The sequence below is a fragment of the Oncorhynchus nerka genome, linkage group LG7 (assembly GCF_034236695.1).
Source record: "Oncorhynchus nerka isolate Pitt River linkage group LG7, Oner_Uvic_2.0, whole genome shotgun sequence".
Classification (NCBI taxonomy): Eukaryota; Metazoa; Chordata; class Actinopteri; order Salmoniformes; family Salmonidae; genus Oncorhynchus; species Oncorhynchus nerka.
Genome location: NC_088402.1, coordinates 38,322,367 through 38,340,962, shown reverse-complemented (window position 1 = coordinate 38,340,962; position 18,596 = coordinate 38,322,367). Strand labels below are relative to the sequence as shown.

Sequence of the window (18,596 nt, the reverse complement as noted above, 5' to 3'; positions counted from 1 at the left end):
TTAGTCAGTCTATGTCATGGAAATAGCAGGTGTTCTTAATGTTTTGTACACTCAGTGTGCAAAGAGCGTGCAGAGCTGTCATCAAAACAAAGCGTGGCTATTTTGAAGAATGATTTGTTTAACACTTATTTGGTTACTACATTATTCCATATGTGTTATTTCATAGTTATGATGTCTTCACTATTATTCTACAATGTAGAAAATCGTAAAAATAAAAAAAAACCCTGGAATGAGTAGATGTATCCAAACTTTTGATTGGTACTGTATATCTCAGAGTCCGTGTCACCATGGAGAGAAGGTCATGCAGACAGACTTACAGGTACGTCCCATGCGGCTAACACCGGGGCCGTCTCCGTCGGCGTAGACCGGGGTGACCGTCACCTTGTACTCCATGTCAGACAGCAGTGGCTGCAGCAGGAGGCTGTTCTGACCACCTGGGACCATTTTCTAGAACACACACACACACATTTGCCAATCACAATATGAGGACGACAAGGTTCTGGTATTGTTTGGAGTGGAGGGACATGCTGGGTCAATGTGACTGGTGATTAAATGTACTGGAGTTGTAGCCTTGTAGCAGACCTGTCTGACTATAGGAGTTGGCAAGACAGCCAAAAATATCTGGTATCAGGCTAGCTAATAGGAGCTCTGTGATGTCTTTGTTTTTAGTGATAACAAAGAAATTGATCTGACTTCCGTTTTCACGTCTTTTACATTACATAATTTAGCAGCCGCTCTTTTCCAGAGCAACTAATAGCAGCAATTGGGTTTGTGCCTTGCTCAAATAGGCTCTGAACCAGTGATCTTTTGGTTACTGGCCCAACGCTCTTAACAGCTAGGATACCTGCCGCCAAGCAAATCTTCATCTCCTTACGTTATGTGTAATAACGTGTGATAGTGCATGAATGAACATGCTACACTGAAGAAAACCATTCAGCAAATGACTGAGTAAACTGAATGATTACAAGACACAGATGAAGGAAGTTGATACTGTATTCAGGAGAATCTCTAGTCTAGGGCATGAAGGGGAATCAGTGAATGACAAAGAAGAATTCCTCTCCCAAAAATAGCTAAGAACATGTCAGGAATGCACTTGAGCAAAAAAAAAAGATCTGAATCATACTGGCTCTGGTTGCGTATGAATCTCTGTATGTACTGTGGCAGACAGCAGGGAGAGCTGAGGGGAGTGGTAATTGAGGAGAGATATCTTGCAGGTACCTGGCTCCACCCCCAAGCCTTATATGGACTTCCTGCCACAATGAGGAAAGGCTGTGGGTCGTTAAGCCAGGGAGTGCTTGGGGATAAAGGAGGATAGCAGCCTGCACAAAGGGGCAGAGGTGAGAGACAAAAGTGGGAGAAACGAGACCTGGACTGTCGGACTACAAAAGTAAACAATTAAAAGTATGTTTTTTTGTACTTTGCCCCCAATTTATGAACAAATGTAATTAATAATAGTCTATACCTCCATTTCAAATTCAATGTCTATCTAAACACTGATATCAGTACATTTAATTGGAAAAATAGTCAAACAAGATACTTAAACCTTCAGGAGTTAGGCTATAGAAGTTAATTGACTAATGTACGGCACAACGCATAACTCAACATGTGAACACTGTGAATTCGTAATGTAGGCTGTCTCATTTCAGAATCACCTAGAATGTCTGTCATTTCTGGACTGCAGCCACGTCTCCTCTTCTTCCCTCTCTCTCCGTCTCTGTTTCTCCCTCATCCACTCTCCATTCCTCCTCTCATTCCTGTTTGCATTCCGAGCGTGTGCGGTCTAGCCTCGCCTCCATCCCAAAAAGTTCCACAGCCGTGACAAGTGGCGAGTTTGACAAATCAATTTCAGGCCAACTTGATGAAAATAGCAGCTATCTTTTTCGAAGGGGGGGACCGCAGGACGGAGTGTGACCCAAGTAGCCAAGTCCCAGTGCTACCGTCGTTGCCTAAAAAAAATATAACTTGGTCGCTCCCTCAAACTATTTATAATTTATCCGGTTCAAACTAGTTGGGAATGAAGTATCTGTGAAGAATGCAAACTCTCAATCCCCTTGAGTTTACTACAAAGTATGGCTGTGGGTTCCACTCTACTGCTCTTATTCCCTGGCTGGCCTTCAATAACCTGTGTTTGGATGGGAGCTGTTCAGGCTGTGGTGCTGAAAGTTGCCAGTGAATTCAGAAACAAAATGCGAGGCGTTAGTGGCTTTTCCCGGTTTTCCTGTACTATAGCAGTGGACTAGGAATGAATTGGTGTTTTGTCATTGAAAGTCATGATTGCATTGTACAGTTATCTTTCAATGAGGCTGTAACATTGGTTTGGGATGCCGCATTACAAAACCAGCAAGGTTTATACAAGAGATAAGTACTACTTATCGACAACATTCCCACCACCAGTTTTCAAATACAAAGCGGACTACAACATTCTGATATCAATAGATAAGGAATCTGATTAAACACTATATCACTATGCATCTGCCACAAACTACCATACAACCCCAATTTCTCCCATACATACATATCTAATCATTGGAAGGTCACCAAGAGCAGTGCGTTCTCAAGAGACACTGGCTGAATGAATGACATCAACACTAATCCATTCAGACAATGTAAGCTTATCGCTAATGGGAGAGCGAGGGGCTGCTTTTATTGTAGTGGCCATTAAAGAGGGTCATACTAGGAAGCGTGGTGGGGGTCATACTTTGTTTATCTTAAATATGAATTAGAGGAAGGGCTGACATTGAAAAGAGCTAGGCTGTGGAGATCTTGGGAATCATACTAACGGAGAAGAAAGGAATTCTTCTTGTTTGCGTCTTACCGTCTCCTCGGCACGATCGCCCCTGGCGGTGACATAGGCGACGCGGTACTGACGCACGTTGCGGTCCTGCAGCTCCCAGGACACCTCCATGCTGAAGGTGGTGTGATCGCTGAGCAGGAGGTTCCTCACACCCAGACGCACAACTGGGTGAAGGAGGAAGGGAGGGAGGGAGAGAGGGTACAGGAGGTTGGAGGAAGGTAGAAAAAGAGGGTAGTGAGGGAGAGTAAGGGTGGAGGGAGGGGGAGGTTGGAAAAGGATGAGTTGAGAAAGGGAGGTGGAAAATGGGGCGAGGAGAGAGACACCAGGTGGCTTTACTATGCAGACGGTGTGGGTGGATGCATACATTTGAATAAACACAATAACATTAGACTAATGACGCAACAGTGCAGAAAGAAACAGCAAACAAAAACACAGAGATCCTGGTGAGATCATAGCTACATATTATTGATGAGGTGAGTTGCAATTTAAAACCAAGTGAAAAGCACTATTTAAATGCAATCCATTATCATTACCATCACTATTATAATCAACAGGACAAGTTGGGGAAAATACTATTAAAAGCTCCCGAAAAAATCCCTTTATAAAAATCTTTACAGTATGTCATGACGTTGGCCTGGGGGTAGGTTTATGACAGTCATAAATACCTCTTCCCCCCCTTTTCCTCTCTCTACCCTACTGATGTGACATTTGAAAATCCCTTGGTTAACATAGAGATTCTGGGAACATCAGAAGGTGGGGGGAAATGAACTATATTCTGGTAATCCGACCAATTGAACATATGCGGTGGTACTTAATGAATATGATGTCAGTTCGGTTGTCATCTGAGACATTCTCATCAATGATATGATGACATAAACTCTACAGTGGAAAGTCTGCACATTGTAGTTATCGGATTCACATGGAATTGTTGTTCAATTTAAATGTTTGAATATAAAATTATTGGTGAAGAGATGAAATGTAATTGTAGCTTCCAAATGAGAGATTTGGGGTTTCATAAGGTTAGGGCTCTGCTCAATCAGTGGCCCGCCCCTGTGAAGAGACATGGGTTATAAAACTTTTCAAACACATCCTCCTCGCTCCACTATATAAAGACTTAACGAAAATATAACCTCCTGTTCCGAGGATGTGAGGACGACGGTCTATACGTTAAAAGGACTAACATGTCAACTACAGAACTAAGCCAACCTCAGCGTGAGCTTTGGTTGCGAATGGTATGAACTTTGAACTCTTATTCACTAATGCATAAGATAATGTATTTACGATAGAGACATCGCTTCTCCCATTGTTCCTCAGTCTTCCCGCTCTTTCACTCAAACCCAGCCCCTTTTCTTTGTGTAACCAGCTGTCAAATCTGTTCCCTCCGCTAGGGACGTTTTCCTTCATGATATAATTTGTAATCAAGGTATCATTCATTCTGTGTATATGTAATTCTGTGTGATTAGTTAGGTATTTCGTAAATAAATGATTAAACCCAATTTTGTATTGCTGATTCAACTTGTTTACAAGGGTTCGTGAAGATAACCAAGAATTTACAACTTTCAGATGAGACTGAAATAAGGTGATGATTAATATTGACTGCTATTGATGTAAAATATTACTAGGTCTTTAAGAGTTTATTCGGAAGATAAAAGCTCTATAAATATTATTTCGTGGTGCCCCAACTTTCTAGTTAATTACAGTTGCATGATTAGCTCAATCAGGTAATATTATTCCAGAGAAAGGATCTTATAGAATAGCATGTCATATCACTTAATCCGGCATAGCCAAAGACACGACAAGTACAAGACCGAAAAAATCTAATTTACCTGCTGTGGTGGTAGCTTGTGTGGTAGTTGTGGTAGTAGTAGCTTTTGTGGTAGTCGTTGTTCTTGCCACTGACAAACAGACAAAATGGTCAGATCAATTAAGTAAATGTGTACATTGAGTCTTCAAAAGAAAAATAAGAGGGGAGTCTATAGTTTAGACTGTTTAATGACAATGTTTCAGCACCAAGGTCTTTCTCAAGACCAGTCTCACTGTAGCAAACATACAAGACATGGGTATGTATCTAAGCTGTGTGTGGTGGACATGCACGATTCTAACAAATGCATTGAATGTCACAAAGTGCTTACTCGTAACCCGCCTCAAAGCCCCTAAAGAGCAAGCAGTAGCACAGTGGCAACACTAAATCAATACAATCCCCAATGTTCAATTAACCCTGATTGGAGTGGAGTTTTCTTTAATTACCTGTTGACTCTGTGAGGGTCACAGCGTTGCTTTCTTCCTCGTTTCTGAAGACAGCAATCAGAGAGACCTCGTACTCAGTAATGGGCCTCAGTCCAGTCAGCAGGTGGCTATTCATTTTACCGTTCACTAGCATCTTCACCATAGAGGGAAGGAGGGAGGAGAATGTAGTGAGAAGTTGAGTCAACGTCGGATATTTCTGCTGCTACCAAATGCACTTACGGACTGGAATTCTACAGTCACCAAAAGGGCTTCAAAATAACCCTTCAAACACATACTGTAGAAGGTAAGTAAGCAATCCATATTTGTATCTAGCATGACTGGCTTTGTGTCAACATTCAATGAATGCCTGATAGATGGTCAATCTTAAACTGCTCAGGGATGTGATAGAAAGTATGCCAAGCATTGGGAGGTGAGTCATACAACTTCCAATACAGCATGCATAACCTGAGAGAAATCACGTAGCTGAAAACCTTCTAGCAGAGACAATTCAATTGCAGTCATAGATGTAGCTGATGTGAGACACCAGAATGAAACATAATTGCAGTAACAGACAGAAAGAGAACTGTGCATCCATTCAGCCAGCCAGTCAGTCAGTCAGCTGGATAAGACAGCCAGACACAGACCTCTTTAGTGTCTCCTCCTCTGATGGGGGTCCATGTGAGTCTGTAAAGAACCACATCTTGGGCTGAGTGTTCCCAGGTGACCCTGAAGCTTTCTGTGGAGACTTCACTGCTCCTCAGGTTCAGAGGCTCTGGGACCGTCTCTGGTTTAGACACAAAGGGTAAAGAAGCCTCAAAATAATGGAAGGAGTTCCACATCATTTTGGCATCCCACATATGAGTGGTCATATTCAGTCAGCACTCTCTTTTAGATACACTTTATCACATGTAAGAAAGTGTTCATGACTTACATCAGTGTTTCCTCTTCAAATGCAGCTAGATAATTTGGTAGCACTTTCCAGAGAAATAGAATGCCCATCCATCACGGAACGTTGAATTGAATGGGAACGTCCGTTTTAATAATTATATTTCTATGGCACATTCTAGAAGCCACAACATTTATGGTCTTTTTTGTATTATAATGGCTGTTGTTGAAAGCCAAGAACTGCCAATAACATTGCTTATACAGGTAGAGGCAGTCTTACTAGTAGTGAAGCTGTCAGTCAAGGGCTCTGCCTGGCCCTCGTCATAGATAGCAAAGATGGCCACCGTGTACTCGGTCAATGACGTCAGGTTCCTTAGCAACAGGGTGGTGATACGGCCAACGTCCATCTACGGCCACCGAAGAGAGAGGTCAGGGTTAACGGTCAAGGTGAGTCCCTCTATGTGACAATAAAACATATATACTGTATATAAATATATTTATTTATTTTATTTATCCTTCCAGTGATGCCTACTTTTCTATACATCAGGCAGAATCATGTATCAGATTATATATCACATTCTATAAGGTTTATATGTTAGCAAAATGCTAACTGTTTTTTGAAAGGTTTTCTTTAGGGGGAAAGTCTGTGACATTAACATTAACACAATCTATTCATGGGCTTAAAGTCCAGCTACATTATTGGCCAAGTGCTGTGAGCACTCACCTCATTGGTCTGCACTCCATTGGTCTTGACGTACATGATGCGGTAACCGCTGGCCTTCTTGGACGTCGCCTCCCAGGTGAGTCTGGCAGAGCTGTGGTCGACGTTGGAGAAGCGCAGGTTCCGCGCCGGGGTCAGGGGTACTGGGAGAAGAGTGGGGCAGAGAACAGGAACACGGCTCACAGGTCAACCCTAATATTGTTGTAATTAAACACAAGAACCTGAGTCACCCTCCCACCGGTGCATGACGTGACTCTTTTTGTTTGAGAGTTCTTTTCCGAGGAACAAAAGGGCAGAAGAATGGCCTTTTGCGCACAAAACACATTCTCTGGCAAAGTTAAAATTTAACAAGGAGCTTCACTTTAGGTAGGGATAGAAGTCCTGCTTAGAATTACTCCCTGGATTTTCTTGATGCGCTTCATTCACCTCAATTTAAATCAGGGTCAGCATTTAGTTATAGACGCAGGGAGCATGAAAAGGATGCAGTGAAGGTGAACTGGGTTCATGAGGGAATTGGAAATAAAGTTGGAGAAAAAGGTTTTAAAGTTTGGCAAGGATCTACACTATCATTCAAAAGTTTGGGGTCACTTAAATATGTCCTTATTTTTTAAAGAAAAACACATTTTTTGTCCATTAAAATAACATCCTAGAAGGCCAGCATCCCGGAGTCACCTCTTCACTGTTGATGTTGAGACTTGTGTTTTGCGGGTACTTTTTAATGAAGCTGCCAGTTGAGGACTTGTGAGGCGTCTGTTTCTCAAACTAGACACTCTAATGTACTTGCCTTCTTGCTCAGTTGTGCACCGGGGCCTCCCACTCCTCTTTCTATTCTGGTTAGAGCCACTTTGCGCTGTTCTGTGAAGGGAGTAGTACACAGCATTGTACAGGATCTTCAGTTTCTTGGCAATTTCTCGCATGGAATAGCCTTAATTTCTCAGAACAAGAATAGACTGACGAGTTTCAAAAGAAAGTTATTTGTTTCTGGCCATTTTGACCCTGTAATTGAACCCACAAATGCTGATGCTCCAGATACTCAACTAGTCTAAAGAAGGCCAGTTTTATTGCTTCTTTAATCAGGACAACAGTTTTCAGCTGTGCTAACATAATTGCAAAAGGGTTTTGTAATGATCAATTAGCCTTTTAAAATGATAATTTTGGATTAGCTAACACAACGTGCCATTGGAACACAGGAGTGATGGTTGCTGATAATGGACCTCTGCACGCCTATGTAGATATTCCATAAAAAATCTGCCGTTTCCAGCTACACCTACATATGTAGGTGACAGCGCCGTTGTCGACCTCTCAGATGACTGCATTTCCCAACAGAAGTGAACAGGATTCATTACTGGTGCAATAACAACTACCTCACACTCACACTCAACATCAACAAAACAAAATAACTGCTCATTGATTTCAGGAGAAAGGCAGACCCAGTGAGCCACCTAGTCCTGGGTGGTAAACAGGTAGAGAGAGTGGGGAGTTTACCTGGTCACTGGGCACAGACGTCAGCTCAGCGTCTAGTTTTGATGTACATTTGGTTGAATTGTCAACTAGTGTGAATTCAACGTCAAATCAATAACAAATTTCACCATGTCATTGGAATTAGGTTAAAAGTAGTGTGAAGAAAATATGAAATTCCCTTACGTTGATGACATTTTTCAAATCCAATCAGTTTTCCACGTTGATTCAACGTCATCACATTGAATTTTTGGGTTGAAATGACGTGGAAACAACATTGATTCAACCAGTTTTTCCCCAGTGGCTGGCAATCATCATGGACAGCACACTCTCGTTTAATGCCAACACCCAGAACATCAATAAAAAGTGGCAACAACTCCTGCGCAGACTGAGACAACTGAAATGTCAACACATGGATACTCTCCAACTACTACACTTGTCATATAGAGTGTGCTGACTTTCTGTTCCTGGTCTGGTACAGAGGGCTGTCAGTGGCTCATAAAGGTGTCCCCAGGAAGTCTATGAACCTGGATTCCAAGCTCTGTGGGCTGCAGTGCAAGGGGCTTCAGGGCCTCTACGATAAATGGGCAAGGGCCAATGCCAAGCGCATCAGAGAGGACCCACACCAACAATCTTGCCCAATGTTTCGAGTTGTTGCCCTCTGGAAGGAGATTAAGGGTCCCCACTGTTCAGTAAGAATAGGAGCAGGGCAAGTTTCATTCCATCAGTCTGCTGAACAGTGGGACATAGGACAGATGTTGAAATGAGTTGAGAATACACAATATGTTATTTAGATCATGTTACGTACCTCAATTCTAACAGTATTTAAGACCGTGTTTATCTTTCCCATTCTATTAGGGTTGAGACATATAGGCTGGATCTACACCACATCCAACAAAGTTTTATTTTGAGTGAACTATCCCTTTAAGGCACTATCCTGTAGCCTTAAAACAGACAAAACGTGTAAGGACAACTACTTTCTAAACTGTTTTTAAGTCTCTGTAAGGGTCGTTCCACCCATTCCGTGCCTTTTGAGAAGTATAACTTGGTCCTCAAAAAACTTTTGATTTTACTATATTTTAACATTCTGTCATAAAGGGCACATGTTCAACTTAATAAAAAACATGTTTTCCCATCTCAAGAGGTTACATACAAAAAATGACTATAATAAGTGCCTATTAAGTGCCAAATAATGTAACTGGGTTGACCGTAACAAGGTTGACAATTTCATCTTAACTCAGCCATAAATCCTATTGTGACAGGTGGAATGGAAACTTGATGTGTGAAACAGGGAGTGGCAATTGAATGTAAGTTTTACAAAACAAATGAAATTGTTCAAACATTTCTTGCCAGTCTATCTAGGGTTGATGTGTTATGCTCGACCGGCTGTTTTCCACTACAAGGGTTGATGTGTTATGCTCGACCGGCTGTTTTCCACTACAAAACACTAGAAAATTGACAAAAACAATATATCCAGCTCACCTCCTTTAACACAATGATTATTGACTATTAGATGTTCAATGTTTCTTCAAAAAAATTAAGGAATAGTTTCACAATATTAAAACGAGACTTCAGTTCACGTAACAGGGTTGAAATCAAGGACACATGTAAATTAATCACTAATCACATCAAATAAATAATAATCTTCAGAAATGACTTTGTTAAATCAACAAAATATCTAGGGCTTTACAATGACGGTGAAAACGTGGAGTAATTCTGGTGTTAAGGGGGTTTATATCTTCCTAGAAGTGACAGAGGGTGCATGGAGGGACATGTCAGAATGCTGAATTTTGGCACTTTAGCCAGTCTTTATTCATATAAAAAATCTGATTGATTGAATTCTCCATGTGGTCTATATTAAAGGACACTTCATTCAATATAGCAGTTTTGTCAAATGTAATATGGGTGCACAATATCTACTTAAAATATCAAAGGGATGCAAAAGGCACTCATTTCGTGGAACAACACATACAGTTGAAGTTGGAAGTTTACATACACCTTAACAAATACATTTAAACTCAGTTTTTCACAATTCCTGATATTTAATCCTAATAAAAAGTCCCTGTCTTAGGTCAATTAGGATCACCACTTTATTTTAAGAATGTGAAATGCCAGAATAATAGTAGAGAGAACGATTTATTTCAGCTTTTATTTATTTCCTCACATTCCCAGTGGTTCAGAAGTTTACATACACTCAATTAGTATTTGGTAGCTTTGCCTTTAAATTGTTTAACTTGGGTCAAATGTTTTGGGTAGCCTTCATCAACCTTCCCACAATAAGTTGGGTGAATTTTGGCCCATTCCTCCTAACAGAGCTGGTGTAACTGAATCAGGTTTGTAGGCCTCCTTGCTCGCACACGCTTTTTCAGTTCAGCCCACAAATGTTCTATGGGATTGAGGTCAGGGCTTTGTGATGGCCACTCCAATACCTTGACTTTGTTGTCCTGAAGCCATTTTGCCACAACTTTGGAAGTATGCTTGTCCATTTGGACCAAGCTTTAGACCCATTTGCGACCAAGCTTTAACTTCCTGACTGATGTCTTGAGATGTTGCTTCAATATATCCACATAATTTTCCTGCCTCATGAAGCCATCTATTTTGTCCCCCCTGCAGCAAAGAACCCCCACGACATGATGCTGCCACCCCTGTGCTTCACGGTTGGAATGGTGTTCTTTGGCTTGCAAGCCTCCCCCTTTTTCTTCCAAACATAACGATGGTCATTATAGCCAAACCATTCTATTTTTGCTTCATCAGACCAGAGGACATTTCTCCAAAAAGTACGATCTTTGTCCCCATGTGCAGTTGCAAACCGTAGTCTGGCTTTTTTATGGCGGTTTTGGAGCAGTGGCTTCTTCCTTGCTGAGCGGCCTTTCAGGTTATGTCGATATAGGACTTGTTTTACTGTGGATATAGATACTTTTGTACCTGTTTCCTCCAGCATCTTCACAAGGTCCTTCGCTGTTGTTCTGGGATTGATTTGCACTTTTCGCACCAAAGTACGTTAATCTCTAGGAGACAGAACGCATCTCCTTCCTGAGCGATATGACGGCTGCGTGGTCCCATGGTGATTATACTTGCGTACTATTGTTTGTACAGATGAACGTGGTACCTTCAGGCGTTTGGAATTGCTCCCAAGGATGAACCAGACCTGTGGAGGTCTACCATTTTTTCTCTGAGGTCTTGGCTGATTTCTTAAGATTTTCCCATGATGTCAAACAAAGAGGCACTGAGTTTGATGGTAGGCCTTGAAATACATCCACAGGTACACCTCCAATTGACTCAAATGATGTCAATTAGCCTATCAAAAGCTTCTAAAGCCATGACATAATTTTCTGGAATTTTCCAAGCTGTTTAAAGGCACAGTCAACTTAGTGTATGTAAACTTCTGACCCACTGGAATTGTGATACAATGAATTATAAGTGAAATAATCTGTCTATAAACAATTGTTGGAAAAATTACTTGTGTCATGCACAAAGTAGATGTCCTAACCGACTTGCCAAAACTATAGTTTGTTAACAAGAAATTTGTGGATTGGTTGAAAAACAAGTTTTATGACTCCAACCAAAGTGTATGTTAACTTCCGACTACAACTGTATATCTACAGTACATGTCGTGACATCTCCCTTACGAACGTTCAAAGAAAGATAATAACACATTAATTAGCAAAGTGGTGACTGACAGATTGTCAATTTCAACCCTAACATGATGCCCCCAAATAGCTCTGAAATGTCAAATCAGCACAAACACCATTGTTTTGGCAGCCTGTTCGTTCGGTCTTGTTCTAAAGCTTGCCAGGGCTTGATATCGCTCATTCAAGATACAGGCAGAAGTATGTAAATTCACTAGGCCTGATGGCTAACCAAACATCTAAACACCTACAGTAAATATCTCATGCTCAGCCGGTAGATATCCATCTCATGTTCTGATAGAGATTTACATTTATTACGACAGCTTCATCTACTCATGTTGTTACAAGCGACACACCTGTTTTCTTACGGGTAGCTCAAGCTCAGTGTTTCTGGAATTGTCATGTGTGGGTATGTGTGTGTGTGCCTGCTTATGCATGCGTGTGTGAATCTGTGCATGCACGTGCATGAGTACGAGTGTATGAGGCAGTTACTCACGCGTGGTCTCCTGACTGGTCATAGGGTCACTGGCCTCCTCTCCGTACATGGCGTACACCGTCACTGTGTACTCTGTGTCTGGGGTCAGGTTCTCCAGTTCCACTTCGTTCACCGTCTCAGCCACTTTCACCTGTACAAACAGTCATCAGAGACCTTAGACAAGGTGACAGACAGGTAAACAGAGAAGTTGGAAAACGAGCAAGATATATACAGGGGGTTGATGAAGACAGAATCAAGCATCAAACAGACGAGGGCAAGATGGTCAGACAGCCAGATAAAGTGGCAGCGAGCCAGCCAGCCAGCCAGACGTGATACATAAGAATGTGAAATAACTGCTTTTTAGAGAATGGAGCATTCTGCCCTAGAATTCCTTTTGTTTTATGCTAATCTAGCTAGAGGCTGCAGCATTTAACTATACAACCGAGATATGCACTTAAAACCTGTCTGAATTGATCGACAACAGCCAGTATAACTTTATTTGAAAAAGGATTCAAGTGTTGTGCCCCAACAGGCTGAGCAAGTGAAACTGTGAACCCGAACTGATGACTGTGCCTAGAGAGTGTTATTTTTTAATGAGCACTAACAGGATGGGTGGAATTTGTTGGGTGGAGGAACTTCTCTCTCCCTCTCCATCTCACCTCCCCCCTTTCCATTGCACTAGTTAGAGCAGTGGTCACCAACTGGTCGATCTCCAAGCCATTCCTAGTCGATCACCAAACATTTCTGTAAGAAAAACAACGATAAAGCCCTGCGTTCCTATATTTTTCTTAGTTTTGTGCTGTTGGTAATAGGTGCACTTGATTCAGCAGCCCTAGCAATAGAAAAAGGTTATGAACCATTTCATGTGTCTGAAGGTAGAACCTACCTGGCAGGCCCAGAGAGTAAATCAAGTGCACCTATAGGTCTACACCTGGCCAATCAGATAGCTCAGATCACTGTGTCTGCACAGTTTCCTCGCACCATAGCACCATAGCATCGAACGCAAAGCAAAGTTGATCATGTGAGATTTCTAAAATGTTAAAATCATGACTAGAGACTTGCTGTTCATGATTAAGTTGTTATTCAGCACTGTCAACACTTTGTTCAATAGTTTTATAAGCCATAAAATGCACGCTCGCTACTTCCACTCACGCTACAACCAGCACTGCAGCTGCAATCAATAAGTACAGCAAGGTGTTTCCATAAACTTGCGTTGTTATTATTAGCGGCTTGTGTATTTTTTCATATCAAGGAATATTTCACTTCTCTGGTCATAGGAGAAACACCATGAATTGGTGCACGAGGCAGAAATAATGCAGTGCGACTTAAGTTTGGCCATCAGGAAGACTGTGTCCTCTTTTTTATCAGCAGAGTGAGGGAGTGAGGAGGGATGGTGAGTCGAGTGATAGACAGCCTCACCGCTGCTCCCTCCCCTCAGACTGACCATCAGATGCAGGCCATCAGTCCAGTAAATAAAAAAACACATTATTATGCTCACTAAGCTGTGCCTCAAGTAATACAACACATTATCTATTACCAGTGTGATCATATACCTACAATTTCTTTTAGATAATTTCAAAATGTCTAAGAAGAACAACATTGGCAGGGCAATTCAAGTGTAGCCAATATGCAGTGATAATGTATTGGGCCTATAGTCTACTGAACAAACCTCATTCCATTTTTAGTTGGTTAATGTTGCATAGGGTTAATTTTTTTAAGTCAAGTAAAAAAAAAAAATTGGAGCGGTAAATCTAGGCTTGCATTTTGACTCAGAAAAGGTTAGCGACCACTGAGTTAGAGTGTCTTCTAAATATTTCCCTGCTTTGAGTCTAAATTCCCTCTCTTACTACTTCTTTACTTTCCTCTGTATTTAAATGTAACCACTCCATATCTTACATCCTCTTCTCTCTCCCTCTCCATCTGTCTTCTTTCCTTTTCTTTCTGACAGTCTTTTGTCCTCCGCTCTGTCTTTATTTTACCATCTCATTCCTCTTCTCTCTCATTTTCTCATCCTCCTTTCTCTATCCTCCCTTCTGTCTCCTTTTTATCACCTCCTTCTCATCGGCGTCGTCTCCCTCGGTCAGCGGGGCATAGAGGATCATGAAGCCAGAAGCCCCCTCTGCGACCCTCCAGCGGGCCCTCATGGTGTTGTGGGTGATGTCAAACAGCTCCAGGTTGTTCACCGTGGGCAGGGCCACTGTAACACACAAGGGTCACATAGGTCATATATGGGTGACAACATAGAATTACTAGAACATGCAACAACATTCAAGTCAACGTTTAGGATTACAATTCCATATCAATCAAATCGAGTGTACCCATGAGGGTGCAGTCAAGTTGCTGAGGTCAGAGGGGCTTCAGCCTGTTCTAGTAATTTTATTTCTATGGGTCACACAGAGGTCACACACAGTTCCCGCAGGGTTAAGACTAGGACATGACTTAGACCAGTAGACCAGAGTTAGCAAAACCCTCTTCATGGAGAGCTCAGATAAAATCACATTTTATTCATCACATGCTTTGTAAACAACAGGTGCAGACTAACAATGAAATATTTACCTACTGCATATGCAGGTTTTTGCTCCAGCCCTGTTCTGTCTAATCAGGGGTTAGAGGTAGGGAGGAGGTTAGGACATAGTTAGCAGTCCATTTTCCCTCTTTATATCCCAGCAGCAGCCGGACCAGGTGCTTGGAGTGCCGGTAGGGAGTGATTGCTCACAGGTAGGAGTGATTATCTAGCTGAGACGCTGATTGGGAGTAGCCTCCTGACCAGGCAGGGTTTTACCATTTGTGTCTGAATACTTTTCCTTTGTTTGGCATGTCTTTTTTAATTTTTAAAAATAATTTTTTATACTATTATCTTTGTCACCATTTGAACCTAATAACCTGGTTGGGCTGGCCGACTACAGAGTCCCGACTGAGCTCTCCCTGGACCCTGGTGAGTAGGCTATGCTGTCTCCACTAGGTACAAAGACATACAACACCCTGTTCGCTTACCTCGACTCAAAGGTTACAGACTTGTTAGTATGTCCTAGCTTCCCTTGATTGGCCAGAGTTTATATGCATGCTATCAAGAACTTAAAATGGTTCTTCAGCTCTCCCCATAGGATAACCCTTTGAAAACCCTTTTTGGTTCCAGGTATAACCCTTTTGGTTCCAGGTATTACCCTTTTGGTTTCATGCATAACCCTTTTGGTTCCAGGTATAACCCTTTTGGTTATAGGTATTATCCTTTTGGTTCCAGGCATAACCCTTCTGGTTCCAGGTAGAACCCTTTTGGGTTCGATAAAGAACCCTTTCACAGAACTTTCTACATAGGGGCCCAAAAGGGTTCTATCTGAAACCAAAAAGGGTTTTTCAAAAGGTTCTCCTATGGGTACAGCTGAATAACCCTTTTGGAACCCTTTTTTCTAAGAGAGTAGGTTTGCTAACCAGTTTTGTAACATGGTAAATGGAGAAACAAAAGTCAAATTGTAAACAATTAAATCAACAGGCATAACTCACAATTCACACAGCAAAGTAATCTCCATTCCCGTTAACCTGTTTGGCCGAGAGTGGCCACATCCCCTCCCTTAAATTACCGGTCTATAGAAATACATAAATATAGGCCTAAATGCAATACGGGATACTTAAGCGCTCCAAAAGTGAGAGCATTTACAGCATTACTGGATGGCGTAAATTGTCTTTCTTCCTCCTCCATCTGTATGTCAGTCTGACAGTGGTAGGTTACTCACCACCCCTTTTAACCCCTTTAAGGTAATTTGTGTACTTAGTATTCACAGATATCCAAGGGGGATTTCTTTGTCCGTCATCAACTTCTAGCCCTCACTAAATCAGATGAGATTCAGTTTTGTAACTAGACTTACATGTGGTAGCGCTGCCTCGGAGGGCCTCGCTAGCTGAGCTGGCGTAGATGGCGAACACGGCCACCTGGTACTCAGTCAGGGAGAGGAGGTAGTTGAGCACCACTGTGTCCACTGTGCCCTGCACTACCTTCTCCTCGGGCTGGCCCCCGCTGGCAGGGTAGTACACCACCCGGTACTTCTCCACCGTCCCTGGGGCGTGGGTCCACGACACCCGGAAACTCCTGGCTGTCACCTCTGAGGTCACCAGGCCTCTGGGAGAGGTCATGGTGACTTCTGGGCCTCTGTCGCCTGAGAGGATGTAGGGTGGGTGAAGAAAGAGAAAGGGTGAGAGGATGGATTTGTTTGCTTTCATGTGGATTTTTCCAAAATGGCTGAAGTGACACATTTCAAACACTGTTTGTTTGTAAAAAGGGATACTATATGACTAAATGTCTATAATGCTCACCTGTGATGTAACCAGACCTGGGTTCAAATACTGTTTCAAATATCTCAATTACTTTCACATACATTTGAAGTAGGTATTCAGATAGATTTTTGTTGAAAAGACAAGTATATTTTAATGTATTTGGAAATAAACTTGAAAAGTATTTGAAAATACTCAAATATACTGCCATGCATTTAACCCAGGTATTTGAAAATAGTATTTGAAATAAGTATTTGAAAATACTGTCAAATGTATTTTGGTAGACTATTTGGTTTTTACAAATAACCATTCAATTAATGACTCAAATAGAAGTACTTGTTTTGGGTTGTGCATTTGAAAATACTCATAACCACAGATTTTAAATAGCAGATACTGAAATACACATGTACTTGAACCCAGGTCTGGATTTAACCTTCTCAATTCTCTTTTCTGAATCTACTACTCTTCTTGAATCGGACTCACCTTTGATGACCTTGTCGAGCTGTTCGACCCGGTCACAGACGGTCCTGGTCAGACGCTCCACGATAGAGCTCATGACGCTGAAGTCGGCCACGTTGTAGACATGCGTCTCCTCTGGAGGTGAGCCGATGGCCTTCAGCTCTTTCTCATCGGCGTTCTTCACACCTTTGCAGAGAAAGAGGTAGAGAGCGTGAAGGAGGAAAAGGGGGAGAGAGAGAGAGCGCGTGAGAGAGAGATACCGACATTAAGAGAGGGAAAGATGATCAGGATGAGTAGAATGAGACATCTCTAGATTACATATCATTACACTGAGCAGGTGTCAGAACACGTGGCTTCACACTCAAACCAGTTTTCATAAATATAAATGTTAAAGATGAAAGATTGTCCTCCATCCATCAAGAAAAGTGCATCTGCATTCAAGCTATCCCTTTAACTACAGAAATATATGAGCATTTAGAGAGAACTAAGATGAGGCTTTGTCTCATACCAATGGCAAACAGCTCTATTCCCGCCTCTCTCAGACTCTGAGCCGGGGGTCTGACATCGTCTTGAGACTTCCCATCTGTGATCAGGATTCCAATTTTGGGAACGCCGGCCCTGGATCCGGACTCAGGTTTATAACTGTTCTCCAGGATGTATGTCAATGCAAGACCTAGATAGAAGAATATCAGCATACTGTCTAACTCTCTGCATACACAGCGGTTCTTGAGGAGTGTCACATACAGTATTAGCATCTTTGTTAGATTATTGGGTTACCTGTCTAAATCTCAAAATGTCATGGAAAACAGATTAATCATGTTATCGGGACATCTAATACAATGTGGTAGAATAAAATAATGAACGTAATTTGTGCCAGGTGGGTAATGTGTATTATGTGGAGTTCAGTAGTATTACAGAGTACAGAGGACGAAAGGATTATTTTCTAGTACCCGTCAATGTGTTCCCTCCTTTGTAGGGCAGGTTCTTCACAGCGTCGATGACTGCTTCTTTGGTGGTGAAAGTGTTCAGGTGCCACTCCATCCTGGGGTCACCACTGTACTGGGCCAGACCTGTGAACAGGGTAACACTATGAGCTTCTCTCAACACACATTCACACTCCATTATTGTACTGACGATAATCATTTATTACCCAGATGAAACACAGCAACACAACAACACAGAAACTACAGTACCTGTGACTCCAGTGGGTGGAATAGACAGGATATGGCCATGGCCATATGGCTAATTGGCTATCACCATCTAATCATGAGCACTTTAGCAATACTGCTTTCTCATAATTATAATGATGATGACAATGATAGGGAAAAAACATCACCGATGATGATGATGATGATAAAGAAACCAGTAGAATAGATGACAGATTGTTTCCTCACCTATCCGTGTCTTGTCAAACTCCACATGGAAGGCGCTAACCAGATTCTCCAGGAACATGCGGACCAGACGGAAGTTTATCCGTCCGATACTCCATGATCCGTCCACCAGGATCACAATATCTGCAATGGCCGGGGTCTTACACATGAACTGCTCTGTAAAGGAAAGAAATACAGACCAAATCTGTTAATACCAACATACTAATGACAAAGCATTAAAACATTAGCCTAGATAAAACACAAGAATGCACAACACACCACTACTGTAGCATAAAGGGGGAAGTAAGGTCAC

The 18,596-nt window shown here is 42.0% G+C and overlaps 1 protein-coding gene across 6 annotated transcripts in view; it reads right to left on the bottom strand.

The window, feature by feature from the left end:
* LOC115131585 (collagen alpha-1(XIV) chain-like) overlaps positions 1-18,596 on the bottom strand; it is a 94,519-nt gene that overhangs the window by 50,391 nt on the left and 25,532 nt on the right. For all 6 annotated transcript variants that reach the window (XR_003863974.2, XR_003863975.2, XM_029663403.2 and 3 more), the window contains 14 exons: positions 18,308-18,460; positions 17,864-17,983; positions 17,422-17,586; positions 16,938-17,099; positions 16,052-16,339; positions 14,240-14,385; positions 12,210-12,339; positions 6,630-6,769; positions 6,186-6,312; positions 5,665-5,804; positions 5,042-5,174; positions 4,621-4,689; positions 2,816-2,958; positions 318-447 (listed from right to left, as the gene is read on the bottom strand). Coding sequence is in view for 4 of the 6 variants with exons in the window: in XM_029663403.2 (XP_029519263.1) it covers positions 318-447; positions 2,816-2,958; positions 4,621-4,689; positions 5,042-5,174; positions 5,665-5,804; positions 6,186-6,312; positions 6,630-6,769; positions 12,210-12,339; positions 14,240-14,385; positions 16,052-16,339; positions 16,938-17,099; positions 17,422-17,586; positions 17,864-17,983; positions 18,308-18,460 (2,046 nt within the window). In the remaining 2 variants the exon portion in view is untranslated. The remainder of the gene's footprint in view (positions 1-317; positions 448-2,815; positions 2,959-4,620; positions 4,690-5,041; positions 5,175-5,664; positions 5,805-6,185; positions 6,313-6,629; positions 6,770-12,209; positions 12,340-14,239; positions 14,386-16,051; positions 16,340-16,937; positions 17,100-17,421; positions 17,587-17,863; positions 17,984-18,307; positions 18,461-18,596) is intronic.